This window comes from Macrotis lagotis, chromosome 1 (genome assembly GCF_037893015.1).
Source record: "Macrotis lagotis isolate mMagLag1 chromosome 1, bilby.v1.9.chrom.fasta, whole genome shotgun sequence".
Taxonomy (NCBI): Eukaryota; Metazoa; Chordata; class Mammalia; order Peramelemorphia; family Peramelidae; genus Macrotis; species Macrotis lagotis.
In genome coordinates this window covers 19,176,524-19,197,028 of record NC_133658.1, presented here as the reverse complement: position 1 = coordinate 19,197,028, position 20,505 = coordinate 19,176,524, and the positions used below count along the sequence as shown (strand labels likewise).

Genomic DNA, 20,505 nt, shown 5'->3' with positions numbered 1-20,505 from the left:
ACTTTGGACTTAAAGTAAGGAAGACCTGGGGCATCTAGGTGGCACCATGGATAGAGCACCAGCAAAAATCTAAAAAATAATAATAAAAAATAAAAAATAAAGTAAGGAAGACCTGAGTTTAAACCCTATCTTGGTCACTGAATAGTCCTGTTACCTTGGACAAATCTCTTTACCCTTCTCAGTTTCAGTTTCCTCATCTATAAAATGAAGGGAGTAGCCCTGATGACCTCTAAAGTCCTTCTTGCTCTAAATCTATTGTTGCGTGAAAATTTCAATAAGAGGAGAATGTGAATAATTGGGTGGACCATAGGTTTAGAAATGGCAGAAACCAGAGGTATTAAGGTTTAAATATTCATTAGATCTAGTCTTTAAGCTAAGCTTTGACAAAAGTTGGACATTTTTTAAGGCAGAAGTAAGGAAGGTATGAATATTCGTTTTGGAACCCCACTTTGACAAAGGCACTCAAAAGGGAGATGGAATGGTATGTAAAGACAACAGCCCAAAGGTTGTTGCCTAGTCATGAACAGTTTCTATTAGCAAGCTACATATAGGAAGATGACATTTTGGCCTGGGTTTTGAATGAGTTGTTTCTAAAAAGAAGTTTAGTAGCATTAGGGTTTAAATGAAATTGGACCTGGTAAGAATTCACATTTCCTCCTTTGGTCTGTATTCTTTAGACTGATCGTATTTGTAGTCTGTGCCCCACAATGGCTACTAGATGTAATGATTGGCATGGCAAGCTGAGACATGCCAAAGGAAAGTGAGAAGGATTGTAAGGGATACAAATATGTCACAGGATGTTTTCTTGAAGGATTTGGGGAGGGCTAATTTGAGGATTTCGAAGGAGCATTAGGGTGGTGTTCAAGTGGCAACATGGTCTATAAAGCATGGAATCTGGATCTGATGTCAGAAGACCTTGGTTCAATTCTAGTTTTACTGTATATTACCCATATGAGTTTGATCAAGTAGCAATTTTCTTGTGCCTCAATCTCCTTATTTGTAAAATGAAGGATTTACACTGAGTGACACCAAGAATCTTTTCCACCTCTGGATCAATAATCCCATGATCCTAATTACTGGAAGGGCAATAATAGAACACAAATTTATCTGATTTGTTGCTCTGGGAGTTGTACGAACACAAAAATAAGAGAACATGGATTAAGCTTGCTCTTCTTATCCCAAGAGGACAGATTTAGAAGCAATTTGTTAAAAAACAAAAGAGGCAATTTTAGGTAAATTTACAATCTAGACTTTCTTTCCTGCCTCTGACTTCTCAGATCTCTGCTATCTGGCTTCTGATCTCATCATTCAACAGATACCAACCACTGTCTCTAAAGTTGCCAGTAACCTAATTGCTATGACCACTGACCTTTTCCAAATCTCATTTTTCTTGATCTTTTGTGGCTTTTCACACTGTTGCTCATCCTCTTCTCTTCCATATTCTTTTCTCTCTAAATTTTCCCTCTTAGTTCTCCTCCTACTTATAGCACTATTCCTTAATGTCCTTTGCTTGATCTTCACAGTGTCTCTCCTGGATCCTCCTGTCTCTATAAACTATTTCATTTTGTGATCTCATAGGTTTCTGTGGATTATATTATTATTTTAATTACTTTCATTTATTTATTTGTTCATTTGCTTATTCATTTCATTCATTCATCATTCATTCATTCATTCATTTATTTGTTTGTTTATTTTAGATTTTTGCAGGGCAATGGGGTTAAGTGGCTTGCCCAAGGCCACACAGCTAGGTTATTATTAAGTGTCTGAGGTCAAATTTGAACTCGGGTCCTCCTGACTTCAGGGTTGGTGTTCTATCCACTGTGCCACCTAGCTGTCCCTATTTTAATTATTCCTAGTCTCTCCAATTATCTTTATGCTAGTGATTCTCAGAATTACTTATCTAGCCTTAACCTCTTTCTTTACCTCCATTCTCACATTTCTAATTACGAATTGGACTCCTTGAATTGTTCTACCTAGAGGAGATAATTCCCTTCATAAGTATAGTACCATGTTACTTTCACATTCAAGGATTATAAATGGTTCTCCAATTATCTGTAGGAAAAAAAAAACAATCTTTTCATAATGATATTTAAAATCCTTCATGATCAGTTAATCAGAAAGCATTTATTAAATCAGGCTTAATACATAATACTGGACATATAAAGAAAGGCAAAATTAGGCCCTCCCTTCAAGGAGCTCACAGTCTAGTGGGATTCTAACTGAACCAGAATTTCCCTTTTAACCTTATTTCCATTCCATGCCTTCAGGAATTCTATAAGCCTGCCAAACCCAGGCATTCAATGTACTTTCTTTTTCAGAAGAATTAATGCTGAGCTCTAGCTCACCTATGTGCAACCTATATATATATAGATGAATTTCTGAAGTCAAGGATATTACCATATAGTCTCATTGTTTATTTTTGTCTTTAGAATTCAACCTAATTTTCTAGGTTGTAGAGCTATTTGGGAATCATGGTTTTATGCTTTTCTTTCTTTCTAACTATGGAAAGTTGGATCACTGGTCTGCATCCAGTTCATATAGATGGTAAACACCATAGTCCTAAATTCAGCTTCATGGGACACTCTAAAGAGACTTCTGTTTAAGTTGACATCGCATCATGAATGACTTCTCTAAGGAATTAGTCATTCAACCAGTTCCAGACCTGTCTGAGCTATTGTTTAGCCCAAGAGTGATCAATCTATTTTCAAAAATGAATAATCCACGAGATCAGATACTCTGCAAACTTTAAGATCCAGTTTATAGCATTCCTTAGAATTACCCATCTGGTCATCTTGTTTAACAAGTAAATCCAAATTCTCTGGATATTTTTGTTTTTTTGGGGGGAAGCCATATAAATTGTTATCACCACTTCTTCTAAATCTTTCCTCTAATAATGCATTTATAAAGGACCAAGTGACTTTTTAAATTAGATGGAGAGAAGCAGGACTATATTCATTTTTTAAACTTCTGTTTTCTCTGCAAAGGACATTGAGTTTTAGAATTGAAAAGACAGAACAAAAATGCTAATAATTTTCCAGGAATCAAAGTCTGTTTCATAATTGGCACAACATCAATTTTCAAAGTTTGAGAATCTGGGCATTGACCCTTTTCTAATTCTTCAGTGTTTCTATTGTTCCATTCCAATTTTAAAAGACTCCTGATGGTGGCTAGGGAATCATATCTTCCAAGTCCTCTTGGACACATCTGTTGAATGGAAATGCTCCTTTGATATCTCCCTAGGTCTCACAAAATATTTTCTGTTAGCATTTTTATTCCATTCTTTCTAGTACAAAAATCCCTGACTTTTGACAGAGAAAAGAGATGTTCAAAAGAATACCTTTGCCTTCTCTTCATCCATTCCAAGAAGCTGGGGGAAATATATCCTTCTTGTTAAATTCTTTGTTTTCTTTACTAGCTTCAATCTGAGATTTAATGCCCAGAATTCTATTTTTATAGAGTCAAGTCACATTTTTGTTACATCTTACATTACCAGCCCTTGCCTTATTGATTAGTGAACTCTTTAGGCATCCTCATTGATTTCTGAGGCAAATACCCACTTTCCTGCTCATCAACCTCTTTTTTATCATGTCTTTAGAAATTCATAGTTGCCTTTATTTGGGTCAGCAAAGGGAGAATCTATACCAACCCAAAACACTAATAAGTGTTTTCCACCTCCCCGGGAGGTCCTGAGATGGACTTTTTTCCAGAAGGGGCTGGCAGCCCACTTGTTGTCTATGCTATATAGAATTTCTTTCTGGGTATGAGTTGGATGTGCTCTGAGATTCTACTGTTCAAGAATCTTCTTTAAAATCCAAATACTGGTCACTATTGACTCTATTGTCTTTCAGGGGATTCTTTGAACATCAAGAAAAATTGTATGTCATTGAACCATTGGGATTAACAGAACAGGAAGCGCAAGAACATGCTCTATACACATATGAAAGCCAGGAACAGAACTCTCCCGAGACATCCTGTGGAGTGGACATGATCGAAGAGGAAGAACCACTCCTGGAGAAGACTGTGAGGTCAGGCAACAATCCCAAGGTAAGTTTCATACTTTTCTTCACTTCACTATGCTTATCTCTGAAAAGCAGTCAGTCAAAACAATCATTAAGGGTGTCAAGGGCACCCTAAGCCACCTAACCTTTCCTGGTCTCCACGACTGACAATGTCAGCCCACCCAGTAGTACATTTTATTAGACTATCACCAATGAGATTAATAGTTATAAGTAAGAACCAATAGTTATGGCTGTCCTGACTTCACTGAAAATAATGATGTTGAGAATATCATACAGCCTATACATGAAAAGAAGGAAAGATTGATTTTGATTTGGAGCACTTTCTCCAAATCCCAGATCACTATTTACCATTGGTATGATCTTAGACAAGTTGATTAATCTTTCTGGGCATCAGAAAAAAAATGAGTTTGGACTAAAGGACCTTTGAGATTTCTTTTCAACCCTAATTCTATGCTTTGTTTGCATTTTATTTTCCCCCTAGGAAAATGGAGGGAAAATAAATAGAATGATTAGGTCCCTTCTGGTTAGTTTAGCTGGACATGAGGGTGGGCACACATTACAGAAAGTTCTATCCAAATATTATAGATTAAGCATATGTCTATGTCTTCAATGGTGGAACAGGGATTATAAATAGTAGATATAAACTGTATATATATATCATACATGTATTGATATTAATATATATATATATATATATATATATAAATTATATACTCCATGTACATATATGTGCATACTCACATCTTTATATTGTATTTCATTTGTGGGGGTGGATCTGATGAATATTTTTTTCATCAACAAAAGGCTCACCTTAATCCTAATAATGGGGATAGTTCCCTGCTAATATTGTCTCTTAATATTCTAATAGTTTATCAATTATGACTGAATTTCCACCCCTGCTACTTCTTGGTTAAGGAATTATCTTACATTGAATTGAAGATATCCCTGGCAAGGGTACCCTTTAATTTATTACCATGATAACAATTAGTCCATTAGATATTATGAAATTTCAAAGTTGGCTGGGAAAAGCAATCCAGGGGAAGCTTAAAGGAGAACCAGGTAGAGAGAGGTTTAGAGATTGTCTGGGCAGGAAAGGCCTGGGGTGGGTGAATCTTGAACAATCCATGAGATGCAAATAGGGTAATACATATCATTTGAGAGAGATTTCAAGTGGGAATAGAAAAAATGGGAGACACATTTCCAGGACCTCAAAGTTTGCTTAAGGTTAACCCTAGTTTGAGTCCTAACTAAATGTAAAAACTCCAGAGATGAGAAAATTAATAGCTAATTTGTGAAGTTACAATTAAATGCTTGGTACTTATGTGAGACTCAACTATCCACAGATACACATCTAATTTCCCCAGTAGAAAGTAAGTTTAATGAAGTCAGAGCCTGTTTTCATTTGGTATTTCTATTCTCACCACTTACTACATAGCAGATGCTTATTATATTCATTCAAGTGTATATTTCCATTTTTGTTTAACTTTCCATTAGACTTATCTAAAACAGAGAGAGAAATATTGAAGTTTCCTGTCAATTTTGTTATTGTCTATGTGTTCTTGTAGCTCAAATAAAGATTCTTTTATGAATCTGGATACAAAGACATTTGGGATATCTGAGTTTATTATTGGACCAAAGAACTAAAGTACTGTGTTGTATATAGTTCCCTTCAGCATAATATTGTCCTTGTTTATTACTTTGTGCTTTTTTTGAATGTTCAGTTTTGCTTTATCAGATAGAATCATTGCCACTGCTGTATTTTTTTATGCCTTTAATACAGATTTTTTCATCATCTGTTTTATTTTGTGCATGTTTTTATTTTTAAATTGTTTTTTGGTAAGCAACAAATTGTAGGGGTTTGCTTTCTTATCCAAATCTTTTCTCTTTTTCATTTTATTGAGCTGTTAATTCCATTTGCATTTAAAGGAATAAAGTTTGTATTTTCATCTGTCTTTGATATTTTTTCAAGTTCTGATTCTTCCCTCCTCTCCTATAAATACAGTATGATGTTCCTTCAGTTATTTTACCGTAATCTTTATTTGATTTGCTCTTTTTCCCACTGCCTCTCTTCCTTTGAACTCTAATCTTTCCCTCTTATTTGCTACTCCTTTCCTTTTGAATCTTTGATTACAAGTTCCTACCCCCCCTCTTTTATCTGGTGATATTATTTCCATTGCACCTCCAGGTTCCCTCTCAGTAAAGTAGATTTCCCCTTCTTTTCTTGCCCTTTAACAAGTCTTGTCACTTTCTTATTCATTCTTCCTTCCTCTTTGAATTATCTAATCTCTCCCCCCCCCCCGTATATTTTTATGCAAACAAAGATTCCAAAGCATTGTCACCCAATCTAGACTCACCTACTGTAAGTGGTTTCTCCCTCTGCCAAGAAGGGCTTCCCCCATGAATCCTCCTTCCCCCTTTTGTCTCTCTCAATGCCAATTTCTGAAGGCACTGCCCCAAGGTGGTAAAGTTTCACTACGTTCCCCTACCACATTCCTCATTATACAGCCTCCCACTGACCTATTCCCTCTGCTGGTTATTATTCTTTCCTTATTTGCCTCACAATCACCTCCCTGGTATTCTCCCATTCCCTAAAGGGCCAGTTGCATCCAAGGAATCCAACTATGCTCCTCCTAATGGAGGAAGACTAGAATTTTTAGGCACCAGATCCCTCAGGTCACCAACATAAGTTTCCTATTTTCCTTCACAGACCATCTTTCTTCACCCAATGGAGCATTCATCAGGGAAAGCCCCTATCAACACAAAAATAAAGTTTCCTGCCTTTATTTTTCTTCTTAATCCTCTTCCCCCCACCTCCTGGTGACCCACTCTTATTTTCTTGATTTGAGCCTGGTGTACCCATCACAAAATCCTCTCTCCTTATTACTCTCAATTTCATTTACCCTCTCAGATGGTAATGTTGTCCAAAAAAATGACTCACCTGTAGGCAGGTTGATAACAGATTTAGTCCACAGTACCTCCCACCTGCCTTTTGACTATTTCCATCAATATATTTTTGCCTTTTTATTTTCCTTCTCTTAGAGCATATTTAAAGAGATCTCTACATTATCCTGCCATTATTTGCCATCCTTTACTGCCTCATTTATTCATTCCTCCTGAATTTCTGTTGTTTGAGAAACAAATAATCTGTTCAAGCTTTGGTCTTCTTTATAAAAAGTGTTTCAAATACATTTTTTATTACTGTACCTTTATTCATTTGTTTGTTTGCTTGTTTGCCTTTCTTCCTTCCTTCCTTCCTTCCTTTCTTTCTTTCTTTCTTTCTTTCTTTCTTTCTTTCTTTCTTTCTTTCTTTCTTTCTTTCTTTCTTTCTTTCTTTCTTTCTTTCTTCCTTCATATATGGTAAACTCAGATTTCCAGGATAGTTCAGCCAAGGTGGAGCTCTAGGACTCTTCAGAACACATTACTCCAATCTGCATTTTTTTTTTTTTTGTTCTTTCTGATGAGCTCTGATTAGTTTCGCATTATCTGAATTTTTTTTTTCCCTTTTGGTCTTTCTCGTGAAGGCTTGCAGAACTTGCTATTTCTGAATCAAATTCTTAAATTGAACCTCCTGGAATTTGCCAACAAGTTTTTTCCTTCTTTTGAGAAAATTTGCTATTTCTTTTAAAGTGATATTAAAATTTCTATGTCCAAAAGTTCTCTTCTATTATTTCCTGCATTATAATGATAAGATTTTTTATTTGTTTGGTTTCCTTTTGTCATATTCTTGTGGAACACCTTGATGCTTGGGTTGCTACACATCCTGTCTTTAAGATTAGTATGTTTTGCTTACATAAGCACTTTTCTTTTAATTTTAATCTTTTTCTTGCTTCTCTTCTTCTAGATTGCCCTTCACCTTCTGTGTATTTGCATTCCCAATCTATTGTTTCCTCTTTTATTTATTGTAGTTTGACATTAGAGATTCTGGTTTTTCTACTCTTCCCGTTATTTTTCCCATAGAGCCCATAAATTCAGCTCTCATATTTCTAATTTCTCTTTTGAACCTCTTAGCATGTTGCAAATTTCCATAGCTTCTTCTGCCTTATCAAGAATTGGATAATTTCCCTTCTTTTTTTAGCATTTATTTATTTATTGATTGATTGATTGATGCCTAAGCTCAATTACCACATTTGGAGGTCAAGTTCCTTCTGTCATTACTGATAAAACTTTTGATTTTTTTGTATTCTAAAATATTTATTTTTATAATTTATGCAATATAGCAAGCATTTCAACAACAGTATCCTAAAAATAGTTGCACATGAAATTGTAACTCTATTATATACAACTTACTGTTATTTTAAAATATAGAATAAATTATCATATAAATTTATTTTTTAAGTTTTTTCTCCTTTTTCTTCTCTCTTCCCACATTAGAGGTATTCAACATCTTTGAATTTTTTTTCTTGCTAAAATCCTTTTGTATTTCTTTCTGATGACTTCCCCTCCAATTTTGGTTTCCTTGGAGCTGGGATCTTAAAATGCCTCAGCCATTTCTCTCATATTGGAAAATCCCCAGTTCACCAGCATAGATCTCTGCCTCAAAGGACTTTGGGGAGGAGTGAACAGAACTTCCTCCACATGTATATTTTGTCCTTTCCTCAGGCTTGTAGAATACTGCTCAGTCACATCCATCATGTCCTGTCCTGGTGACCTGCCCCATTGCCTCTTTTCCTTAATTCTTTAAGGAATTTCAACATTATGGAGCTTTGCAGCACTAGTGCACCTAGGTTGACACATTTGATGAGTTTTTGTTCTTGAAGGATCATGGCTACTGGCTGTACATCATGGCCAGGGCAAATTTCCAAAGCCTATAATCAAGGCTTCCAAGGTACTGGAAAGAGGGAGGGAAGATGAAAATATGGGTGTTGATTTTTTTGGTAAGCTTGAGGCTCCAAGAGTGAGCTCACTTCCAGTAACAAAATATGAAATGGGGTAGTAAATAAGTTTATTGTTATTAAACTTCAGTTCACATTTTTTGGATTAAATCTCTTTTTTATTGGATTCTGGGTCTCCCAGACCATGGAGACAACTGAAGTTGTTTTATCTTTGGTACATAATTTCTGTTTTGGAGAGGTTTGAGAGGTAAAGGGATAAGAGAAAATGTCTAGTCCTTTATCTTGCTGCTCATGTGACCTGGAAACTTGGAGATGCCCATCGTAAAAAAAAAAAATAGACGTTTGTTCAATTTTATTGTTGCTTTATAAAAAGGTGCGGGTGTTGCTATGAAAACATAGGGAAAATGATAGCATATTAATAACTTCCTTCTTATATCTCTTGATAGAAACGAGAAGACTTGAATCAAAAGAAATATATCGAGTACTATTTAGTCCTGGATAATAAAGTGGTGAGTATTCAGATAAGGCAGTGTTCTATTAATCTCCGAGTAGAGAACATGATTTACACAGCTCTTGAGAGAACAAGGGCAAAAGTGTTTGCCTTAGTTGAAAGGAATGAGGGTTCTGTTCAATCCCGGCACCATTTGTTTTAAGGAGATAAAGCTGAACTTGAAAAATAGCCTGATAGCCTGCAATCAGTGTTCTTTCTTTTACATCATCTATGGGATTAGGAAAAACTGGTGGCTATTTTTTTTTCAAATTCTCATTTTTTTCTCGTTGACTTTCCCATTGCCATTATAATGATAGATACAGGGTCTCATTTTTTCTTTTTGATTTTTTACTTGGCGATATCTCCCAATGCTGTAGATCCAGATTTTTGCTTATGTATTTTAACTATCTGTCCAACATATATGCATGTGTATACACACATGTTTAAACACTTTAATATCAATTATTTTGATTATAATTTATTAATATAATTATAATATAATTAATTAATATTAAATTACCTTTATATAGAATATAATATATCCATATGGGAGATATATATCATATTTATCGATATATACATGATGTGTGTGTGCATCAATGTATGCTCATAGAGAGATCCATACATACAAATATATACAATGTGTGAACAAGAAATAATGGGGAGCTTTATGATTTAATTTGTGAACATAAAGTAAGCAATGAAATAGAGAGTCTTCTTACACCTTCCCTTTGTACCCCACCTCACTCAACCATTTACCCTACAATCCAGTGATGCTGGCTCCTAGCCAGGTACTCCATCTCCAGACTTGGAGAATTTTTGCTGACTCTTTCCAATGGATAGAACTTTCTCTCTTTAGCTCTGCTTCCGGACTATCTTCAACTCAAATTGCATCATCTACAACAAACCTTCCCTGATCATCCTTAATTTTAATGGTTTCCTACTGTTGATCATTTCCAATTTATCCTTTACATATCTTGCCTATACATAGTTATTCATGTGTTGTCTCTCCCATTAGACCGTGTTTTCCTGGAGGGCAGAGATTATCTTTTATTTTTCTTTTTATCCCCCAGTGCTTAGCACAGTGACTGACATTTGATTAATAAATGTTTATTGACTATTTTTTTTTATAACTGATAGAAAGTTATTCCTGGGCAAAAGAACAGCTGATGCCAATGACTTCCCTTTGACATTGAATGAATATGTGATCCTGCAGAAGTTAAACTTTAAGTGTCCAAGGCAACTTCTAAGACTGTAAAATATAAAAGAGTTCTTATCTCTGTTGATAGTTGGGTATTCCCTAAATGATGAAATCATAGTTCTATAGCAATGATGAGGATATGATAGGAAAAAAAGTGCTCAACTATCTTCTCCAGTTTCATGATGTATTTATCCCTTTCATGTCCTATGTTTCTGCTAAATTCTGTTGGAATTAGAAGAATCCCCTTTCCCTCATGATGCCAAAATTTTTTCTCAGTTGAAATTGACACTGTTGTCCATTTTTTTTTCAGTTTCGAAAGTACAACCGAAATCCAGAGGAAATAAGACAGAGGGTTTTTGACATGGTCAACTTTGTCAACATGGTAGGATTTGTGTTATTAAGTCAAAATGAAAGCAGTTGATCAGGATTGTTATTTTAGAAAGACTGGGGAGCACCCAATATTGCTTATATATGTGAAATCATTCATCCATTGAAAGCAGAACAAACATGTTCATCACCATATAAACACTGATTAGGGAGGAAATGGCTCATATCCATTATACCTGTTGCCTCTGGGGGACACTTCTAGTTAATGGCACTGTGGCCGGGGAATTAAGTTAATATATTAATTGGATGCTTAGCAAGATGCACCCCCTAATAAATAAAAGGTGCCAAGTCATTTGTAATCTGACTCTACTGTCAGATTTCCTTAAAAGTCTATTACTGGAATATCACTAGGTACTCTGTCCTGTCCTTGTTACCAAGGCAGGAGAAAACTGTAATTTAAACAATGTTTGAATCCAAACTTGACCTTTTCTAAGTCAGACAACTGGCTACTTCTATTGACCTCAGTTTCTGCATCTGAAGAGTAAAGGCAGAATACTCATTTTTAAAGTCCTGAATCCCTGGTCCTAAATATTAAGCAGCCATGGGGATATTGCACTGGATATAGAATCAAAGAGATAGGGGGTGCTAAGTAGTGCAGTGGATAAAGCACTGGCCCTGGGGAGAGAAGGATCTGAATTCAAGTGTAACCTCAGACACTTGGTACATATTGACTGTGTGACCTTGGGCAAGTCACTTAGCACCATTGCCTCACAAAAACCAGAGAACAAAATCAAAGAGATGCAATAAAAAGAACTGTCTCTGGAAACAAAGGAGCTGAGCTCAAATATTCCTTAAGACTCGTGGGACCTGGGGCAAGTCACATAACTTCTATGGACTTTAATTTCCTCCTCTGCAAATTAAGGTTTGGATGAGATATTCTTAAAGTGCATAATTCTAAAATACAATGACTTGAGTTCAAAATCTGCCTTGAATTCTCATTACTAGAATAATTCAAAACAAATGACTCAAGTTTTTTAGGTTAATTTCCTTAATTGAGATGGTTAGACTAAAGTTAGATGACATCTAAGTCTCCGCTAACTTTAGATCTATGACCCACATCTGACCAATATTCCCTATTCCTTTTCTGAATCTTAGTTTCCTCATTCTGCAAAATGGGAGGGTTGGACTTAATGAATTCTGAAGGTTCATTGAAAATTAAATTCTATGACTCTTCTCTCTACCTGTTAGGTGCATGTCATTCTGACCTGAGACTGGAATGTATGTGAATTTATCTTCTTGTAAATATAGGAACAAAGAATCATAAGTGGTTAAATCATAATTCTCAGCTTTGTTTTTTCGCTTGAATTAATTCCAGTAAATATAAAGTTCATGAAACTGCCCTCATTTGCTTGCTTCTTTTGAAAATGAATGAATGAATGAATGAATGAAGTTGTCATTGGAAAAGAACCGAAATCAGCACATATCTAAGACCCGCAAAACACTTTGATTTAGGGCCCTGCCTGGAATTCAACCATGCTATTTGCTAAGATTTCATTATGACTGTAGGATCACAGTACTCTCAGAAGAATCAAGATTTTTAGAGTTGAAGGGTCTCCAGAAGGTAACTAAAATAAGAATGTTCTTCCATTCACACACCAAACATCTTTAAGACATGGTCATTCAGTCCTGGGAATGATGTCTATGGAAGTAGAATGTCTGGACTTCACACATTCATTCAACTGGGAAATCAAGATCTAGTGATTCAGAGAATCGGAGACTTAGGACTGGAAAAGATTTCAGAGGACAAATAGTCCAACAACCTGATTTTACAAATAAGGAAATAGATGATCAGGAAGTTTAAGTGACTTGTTCAAATTCAAAGCTGATTAGGACCAGTCAAGAAACTCCAAATCTCTCTTCTCCATCTCCTGTTTCTCCCCTTCATCCTTTTCCTTGTTATTTTTCTTTACTCTTCCTCCTCTTTCTTTGTTTCTTTGCTTATTTGCTGCTTCTTCTTTTTTCCTCTTCCTCTTTTCCTCCTCCTCTTCCTCTTCTTCCTCCTCCTCTTCTTCTTCTTCCTCTTCTTCTCCTTCTCCTTCCTTCATCATCATCATCATCATCATCATCTTCTTCTTCTTCTTCTTCTTCTTCTTCTCTTTTTTCATTCTTCCTACTTTCCTTCCATTTATTTATTTTTTTATTTCATTTTCTTCTCATAATACCTCTTTAGTGGTACCAACCATTCACTAACTATGCCTGCACATTCTTTTGTGATCCTTGTTCATATCTTCCTAATATACATATATATATATATATATATATATATATATATATCATGCAAATTCTGTCCCAAATTCTGGGAGTTTTCCTTAAAGCCTTTTCTTTTTGGCCCAATAAAATGACCCATAGAACAAGGAGTCTGAGGACTATTTGCCTACATTTCTCAGATGTTCTATCTATAAGATAATTGCCCAGAGTGTCTTTCTCATAAGAATGTATTGAAAGATACACAATCTCATGGTAGCTTTTACATAATTTTCAGAAGTTGAAGTTGCTTAGTCCTAAAGTGTGTTTTCTTTTAACAGTTATATAAAAAGCTCAATATTCAAGTGGCCTTGGTGGGTATGGAAATATGGACAAATGGAAATAAGATAAAAATAAGCCCTAATCCAAATGTGACTTTGGAGAATTTCTCAAACTGGCGAGGAGGTATCCTCCCCCAAATGAAGCGCCATGATGTCGCCCAATTAATCACGTAAGTTTCAATTATCCTATGCATAAATCTGACTGCCCAAGAGATTTAGAAAAGATGCTCAAAAAAAACCTTCCCCAAAGAAGCTGTGTTTTCCTGGTTACAGACTATATCTGATATCGATATCAGCTAAGTTTGAAAGGGAAAGAACAACTACCCAGGCAGCTAACTTTTTGGTCCCCATATTTAGCAGCCCTTCTTTGGGATAATCGAACAAAATGTTTACTTTTCATAATAATTGTATAATCAGCACAGACATTTTTATATAACTCTAAAGTTTATCAAGCATTTTATATATGTGTATATGTGCAGATATATACATACATACATGCACATATAGAAACATGCAAACATGTATGCATTCATAAATATATGATTATATGAAATCTCATTTTCGTCTGAAAATATTTCTATAATAGATGGTGTTTTATTAGTGGTTTTTTTTATTATTTCTACTTCACTAATGAGGAAACGAAGTCTCAGAAAGGGTAAATGGCACAGATACTTATTGAATATAAGAACATGATTTGAACCCAAGTTTGAACCCAAACACTCTATCAAGAATTTTAGGTCAATTCTGTTGTACAGCTCCATTACAAACAAAGGGAGTTATGGCCTTCACATTTGTACTTTTATATAATATGTAATTATCATAAAATAAGAGGTATTCCAATATACAACATATAATATATTTTATTATAATATAATATTAGCATTAATATAGGACTTTAAAGTTTGAAAAACTCTTTGCAAATATTATTTCATTTCCTCCTTACAAAAACTCTTAGAGGCAGATGTGACTGTTTTCCCATTGATGAGGCAAATAGTCATCAAGTAATGTGCTCAAATTGAGTGAGACTGGAAATAAATCTGGATTATCGTCTAGATCGTCTAACTGCCTTGTGGTGTTTGTGATTCTGGGCAAATTGCTTCATTTCTCTGGACCTTGGTCTCTGACATCATTTAAAGCTCTAAATTTTTGATTCTGTGTAGGAATGGGTATAAAATGCCATAAGAAGGCTCCAGATAGTCAATCTACAAATATTTATGAAGCACCTACTATGCTCAGGCATTGTGCTAAGAGCTGGGGGGGGGATACAGAAAAGGTAAAAGGCAGCACCTACCTCCAAGGAGTTCACAGGCTCTCGAGAGGGATAATGTACAGATGGACAATTAGGTGGAAGAGTGGACAGAATACTGAACCTGGAGTTAGGAAGCCTCATTTCTCTGAATTTAAGATACTTATTAGTATTATATTAGTATATATTAGTATTATACTCAGATGCTTATTAGCTGTATGAACCTGGGAAAGTCCGTTTACCCTATTTGCTTCAATTTGATTATTTGAAAAATTAGTTGGAGAATAAAATGGTAAATCACTCCAGTATCTCTACCAAGAAAACGCCAAAAGGGGATCATAAAATTTCAAACATGACTGAAGCAACTGAACAAAAATGCACAAACAGGATAAAATGGAAATATTCAAAAGAAGCAATGCATCAGAAATTAGGGAACATTCGAAAAGGAGGAGGAGGAGGAGGAGGAGGAGGAGGAGGAGGAGAGAAAGATGAAGATTCCTTTCTTTGGAGAGATGGAGGTTAATGAGTTTGAATTTTTGAACATGTTACCAGATAAAATCAGATGCCTTGTTTGGTTTTAATTGTTATTTTATTTTTGACTTAAAGACCTCTTGCAGTGGTCTATGAAGTATAGATATGATATTAAATGAAAATAAAGTAAAAAAATGAGATTCTGGGGGAGTCTGAGAGGATAATTTCCAGTTTTCCATTCAAATGTCACTTCCTTGAGGTCTCTTAACTATTTCGCTTTTGTATCTGTTTCTTAAGTGTCGAGTTATTATGTGGAACATAAGAGGCATTTAATTAATAGTCATGGAATCGAATTGAGCTGAGTTGTTGAAAAGAAGGACTGATGTATAAAAATAGGGACAGTGACCTCTTGCAATAGGGAGTCACCCACCGAACGAAGTGACAAGGAATCTTCTCTGCTGGTATCTGTGCTGATGATTTCTAGATTGTTTCGTGGTGCTAGTTGGGTTGTACCTATGGAAAATAAGACAGTTTCACATAAATTTTCCTCTTTCTTTCAGGGGCACAGACCTCACTGGACCTATAGTGGGTTTGGCATTCATGTCAACAATGTGTTCTCCATATCATTCTGTTGGCATTGTACAGGTATGTTGACAGATAAATTGGGGTTTCTGCAATTTATTGTGACTTCTTCCTTAATACCAAAAAAGTACATCTAGATACCATGAAGTTTTATATATTTGTTTCTCCATTACATAAGGATTAAAGGTATTCCAAAGAAACCACAATACAAGTAGCTAAATTGTATTGTTAACACACTTCTTGATTTTTTTTTTTTGCCTTCTTCAGAGGGAGTCTTATGCTATTCTGCCTGTCCAATCCTATCTTATCTTTTCCCATCCTGTCTTATCTTGCCTTGTCCTATTCTATATGCCCTATGTTTCCATTCCCATCCCAGTCAGGCCCAGTGCATCTTCTCTTCTGTCCCCTTCCTCCCCTCCCCTTCCCCTTCCTTCCCCTCCCCTTCTCTTCCTTTCCCTTCCTTTCCCTTCCTCCATCATATCCTTTTGACTTTCATATATTTCTGAATGATTTTACTATCTCCTCATCCCAAGAAACACAGTAGAAGGGTGTTACATTCAGAATTCAAAAGCCTCAGAACAAATAATTGCTCTCCAAATTCATTTCTTGTTTGACCTTGGGAAATTCACTTAAATATTCTCAGACTTTGTTTCTTTGTCTATAAAATAAGAGTTGGACTAGATGACCTTTTCCAACTCTTCTATCTTCAGACCCATCATCTAAGAATCTTATATCAAGAGTCTGGATGAGTAAAGTCTGCTCCTCTGATGCTGCAGTACTTGCTCTTTCCTGTGTCTCAAAGTAGAGGCCATCTGCATGCTATGAGAAATGCTTGGTAGAGAAGGGCAGAGTATACCCTCATCTAATCTATGGAAGGAATGGGCACCATATTGAATTGCATTAGAGGAGGACCAGGCTTTCCTGTGTCTACCTCCTGATCGGTGATTTCTTGCCACACAGTGGCAGGGTGTATCTCCATCTCTGACCAGGGCTGCACTCCTAGGACCTCTGGCCTTTATTACTGAGCCTGAAGTTAAACTTTCCTTTATGGGTTGTCGTCTCCAGTCTAGTATATGCTCCTTGAGAACAGTGATGAATTCCCTTGTTCTTTAATAACCAGCTTTTAATACAATGGAAGCAACTGGAGATACAGTTGTAGTCACCTTTTGGTACAATGGAGGTATAGGGGATAGAAAGATTGCCCTGGAGTCATGAAGACACAAATTTATAATCCAACTTCAGATGCTTACCCTGTGCAAGTCACCTTAGCCTCTGTTTGACTCAGTTTCCTCATCTGTAAAATGAGAATAACTCACAGGATTGTTGTGAAGATTGACAGAGGCAACATGTATAGATAGTCAGTTTCACACACATAGATGTATATTAAGTATGTGAATATATGGACATGAACATATTTTTATTCATTCATTCATCACAGTATAATGGGAACATAGATTTAAAATTGGATGAGAATTTCAATGACATTTAGTTGAACCCTTGGATTTTACAAATGAGTCAAGACAAGTTAAGTGACTTGTCCATGGTTACACATTTTGAGATGGAATCAAGTGAATCTGGTTTTTGCCATGGACACCTAATGATGAAAACTGTTAATTTTTTGTTGAGGTGTCCATAATCGGGGAGTGACAAACAGTATCAGTAAATTGTATAATGGTTTATTAGTTACTTTCTTTTCAAGGAACCAATTGCAAATCATGGGATTTCTCCTGATAAGAGCACTGTCTTGCTATTAGGGAATCAAATATGTTATATATAATCATAAGTGAGAAAGTGGATGATAGAGCAATCAGATTTGGGGCTTGAGTGACCTTCCCCGGCCAAGTCCACCAAGCAGGGTGATCTAACTCTAATACTGCTTGTGACCATCCACATAAGAGTCCTATAGAAATGAGCATGTTGATGGTATAGATTCAGGGGCACATTATTATTATATAGAACAGTTTATACTGACTTATTTCATTCAACAAAGCACAGTTCAGGGCAGGACCTTTCATGATCGATGAATGACTTCTGCTGCTTTGTTTTCACTGTTTCTCAGGCCCCAAGCCTGCCTGTGAAAAGAGATCTCTACATATTCAATTATCATTATTAAATTAAATCCACATATCATATTAATCAATTTAAAAAATCATAATTCTTGACAGAACTAAGCTTGTGAAGTTTGAGTTTTAGAGAAAGAGTCAGTTGAGGGATTCCATTTCTTTTGTGGTCAAAGAAGAATGTGAAGAAGGTTATGTGGAGAATGCATAATTGATATCACATTTTTTGCCTTCACAATGGGTAAGGGAGGGATGGGTAGAAGAGAATTTTCAACTCAAAATTTAAAAAAAAGTTAAAATAAATATTGTTAAAGTAAGTTATGAAGAGAAGATTATACCCTAATCATTTGGGAGCATAGAGAGGTAGAAACAGATCAATATAATTAATAACCTTGTTACTCAGAGAAATAGCAGCAGACATGTCCAGGGCCAATAGCACAAATAGTGTCCTCGTTTCAACTTTATCATTTATTATATGAAAATAATAATAATGACAAAAAGGAATGAAGACAATTCCATTGGGGGGGAGGCAAAGTAAGTTGATACACTATTGTTTATGTGTTCAAAAGAATGTGGGGGCTAAAATGAAGCACCCTTTAAGTCTCAGCATCCTGGCTCAAAACTCCCTGTTATCCTACCTCAGTTAAGCTATTTCTGGGGAGAGTTAAGAATGAGAGCATTACAGTTGGAACACAAATTAGTCAAACACAGGTAAAAGCAATTGGCCTTCTGAAATGGGTTTCTTCCCCCCAAACAACAATAAAACAAAAATTCTCCTGATAGATGTTCTGAGGAATAGGAAAGGAAAGGATTATACCACATTTCCTACCCTTACTTAGTTTCAACAAAGTCAAAGAGTAATGTAATTGAAGAGATCCTTTGGTTCAGTTTCTTCACTTTATAGATGTGAATTCCCAGACTTGGTTGTTGACCTTCATTATCGAAGAAGACCAAAATGATATCAATATATTGGAGCCAAATTAGAATAAGTCTTACTGTAGCTCCTCAGACTGATACAAGCTTGGAATGCTCTACTAGAGATTGGACACAAATAGCCCTTGTGAGCATCTGGGGGGGGTTCCCCTAAACTTGCCCAATGCAGATTGCTATTTAAACCCAAGTTTTCTATCTCCATAAACTCATACTGCTGCCTAATGAGATACTCATGAATCAAGATTCATCAATCAACATAACATTAATAACCAGCACTTGATAGTATTTTGTGGTACACAAGTTATTGAAGGCTCACTATAGAGTTGGCACCATGCCAAGCACTGGGGTACGGGACTGCTTCGGGACGTTACAGGTTGCTCCCCAGGACTTTGACCAAGATTTCAGAAATACAATGAGAATTTAGTTATTCGATTCTTACTCTTAGTCCTTCAGACAACCTCTTCAAGGTATCTAGAGACTTGACTTGTCTTCCTAATTTTTGCTTTGCTATGATGTTTTCCCCTCAGGACCACAGTTTCGACCTCCTCAGGGTTGCAGGAACAATGGCCCATGAAATGGGTCATAATTTTGGAATGTACCACGATACCTACGTGTGCAAGTGCCCTTCTTCAATATGTGTGATGGATCGGGCGCTCAGGTGAGACCTTCTTGGAGCAAAAGCCCCATCTAAAAGTTCATTTATTACTCACGTGGGAGTGGACAAGGCAGATACCAATGGCTGGCTCCATTTTTCTCAATCTGATCAGAGTTTTTGATTTTTCAAACCATTTTCTGGTTCAAGCACTAATGTTCTCTGGGACACGAAGTGTGGGGAGTGGAGGCTGTTTCTGATGATCTTTACTAGTGAAGTAACTGAATTCCAATTATAGCTCTCTTGACTTACTGTGTTAATCTAGGGAAATCATTTTCCCCTTTGGAAAATGGTTTCCTGACCACTAAAATGAAGAGGTTGACCTCAATGTCTCCTTCAGTTTTGATGATATCCTAAATCTTATGGGCTTTGAGATTCTAGTCAAGTCACTGTGACTCTCTGACCTCACTTTCCTTATTTGTAAAAAAAGAGGGGTTGAATGCATACCATTGGCTAAATAATCCTTACTCGAATTTCTTATCCCAACAGCTATTATATCCCCAAGGACTTCAGCTCCTGCAGTCGCAACACTTTCGATAAATTCATGAGCACAGGGTCACCCAACTGCCTGATGAATGTCCCTTTACCTGATGATATAATATCTACCCCAATCTGTGGGAACCTGATAGTAGAATTGGGAGAAGACTGTGATTGTGGGTCTCCAGAGGTAATGACCTAGACACCATTTCTGATTAGAATCAATTATATAGGCAGTGAGTCGGAGCCTGAAGTCAGGAAGACCTAAGCTGAAATAAAGCCTAAGACACTCATTGAGCTAGGTGATTCTTGGACAAGTCTCTGAATGCCTCCATGATTAATAAGACAAGGAACGCTGTGATTTTGATGGGAGGGGGAGCGGGGAGTATCAGGGGAGATGGAGATAAGACAATAGGCTTTATATAAATACAATTTAAGTCCTGGAACTAGAAATATCGAAGTAATTTATTTCATTTCAATTCAACTCAAAGAAATATATTGGAGTTAGTAAGGAATAGAGCAGAAAGACCTAAGCTCCGAAAATCTGTATTCCAGTCTATCCAAATCTTGTCCATAGTAGTTGTGTGACTGTGGATGAGTTACCTAACCTCTAAGCAGGTCTCTAGGTCT

General features: G+C 36.1%; 1 protein-coding gene across 4 annotated transcripts in view; it reads left to right on the top strand.

The window, feature by feature from the left end:
- ADAM28 (ADAM metallopeptidase domain 28) overlaps window positions 1-20,505 on the top strand; it is a 94,559-nt gene that overhangs the window by 38,578 nt on the left and 35,476 nt on the right. For all 4 annotated transcript variants that reach the window (XM_074195293.1, XM_074195297.1, XM_074195291.1 and 1 more), the window contains 7 exons: window positions 3,849-4,044; window positions 9,298-9,360; window positions 10,853-10,924; window positions 13,455-13,624; window positions 15,732-15,816; window positions 19,274-19,404; window positions 19,888-20,065. In XM_074195293.1, the coding sequence (XP_074051394.1) occupies window positions 3,849-4,044; window positions 9,298-9,360; window positions 10,853-10,924; window positions 13,455-13,624; window positions 15,732-15,816; window positions 19,274-19,404; window positions 19,888-20,065 (895 nt within the window). The remainder of the gene's footprint in view (window positions 1-3,848; window positions 4,045-9,297; window positions 9,361-10,852; window positions 10,925-13,454; window positions 13,625-15,731; window positions 15,817-19,273; window positions 19,405-19,887; window positions 20,066-20,505) is intronic.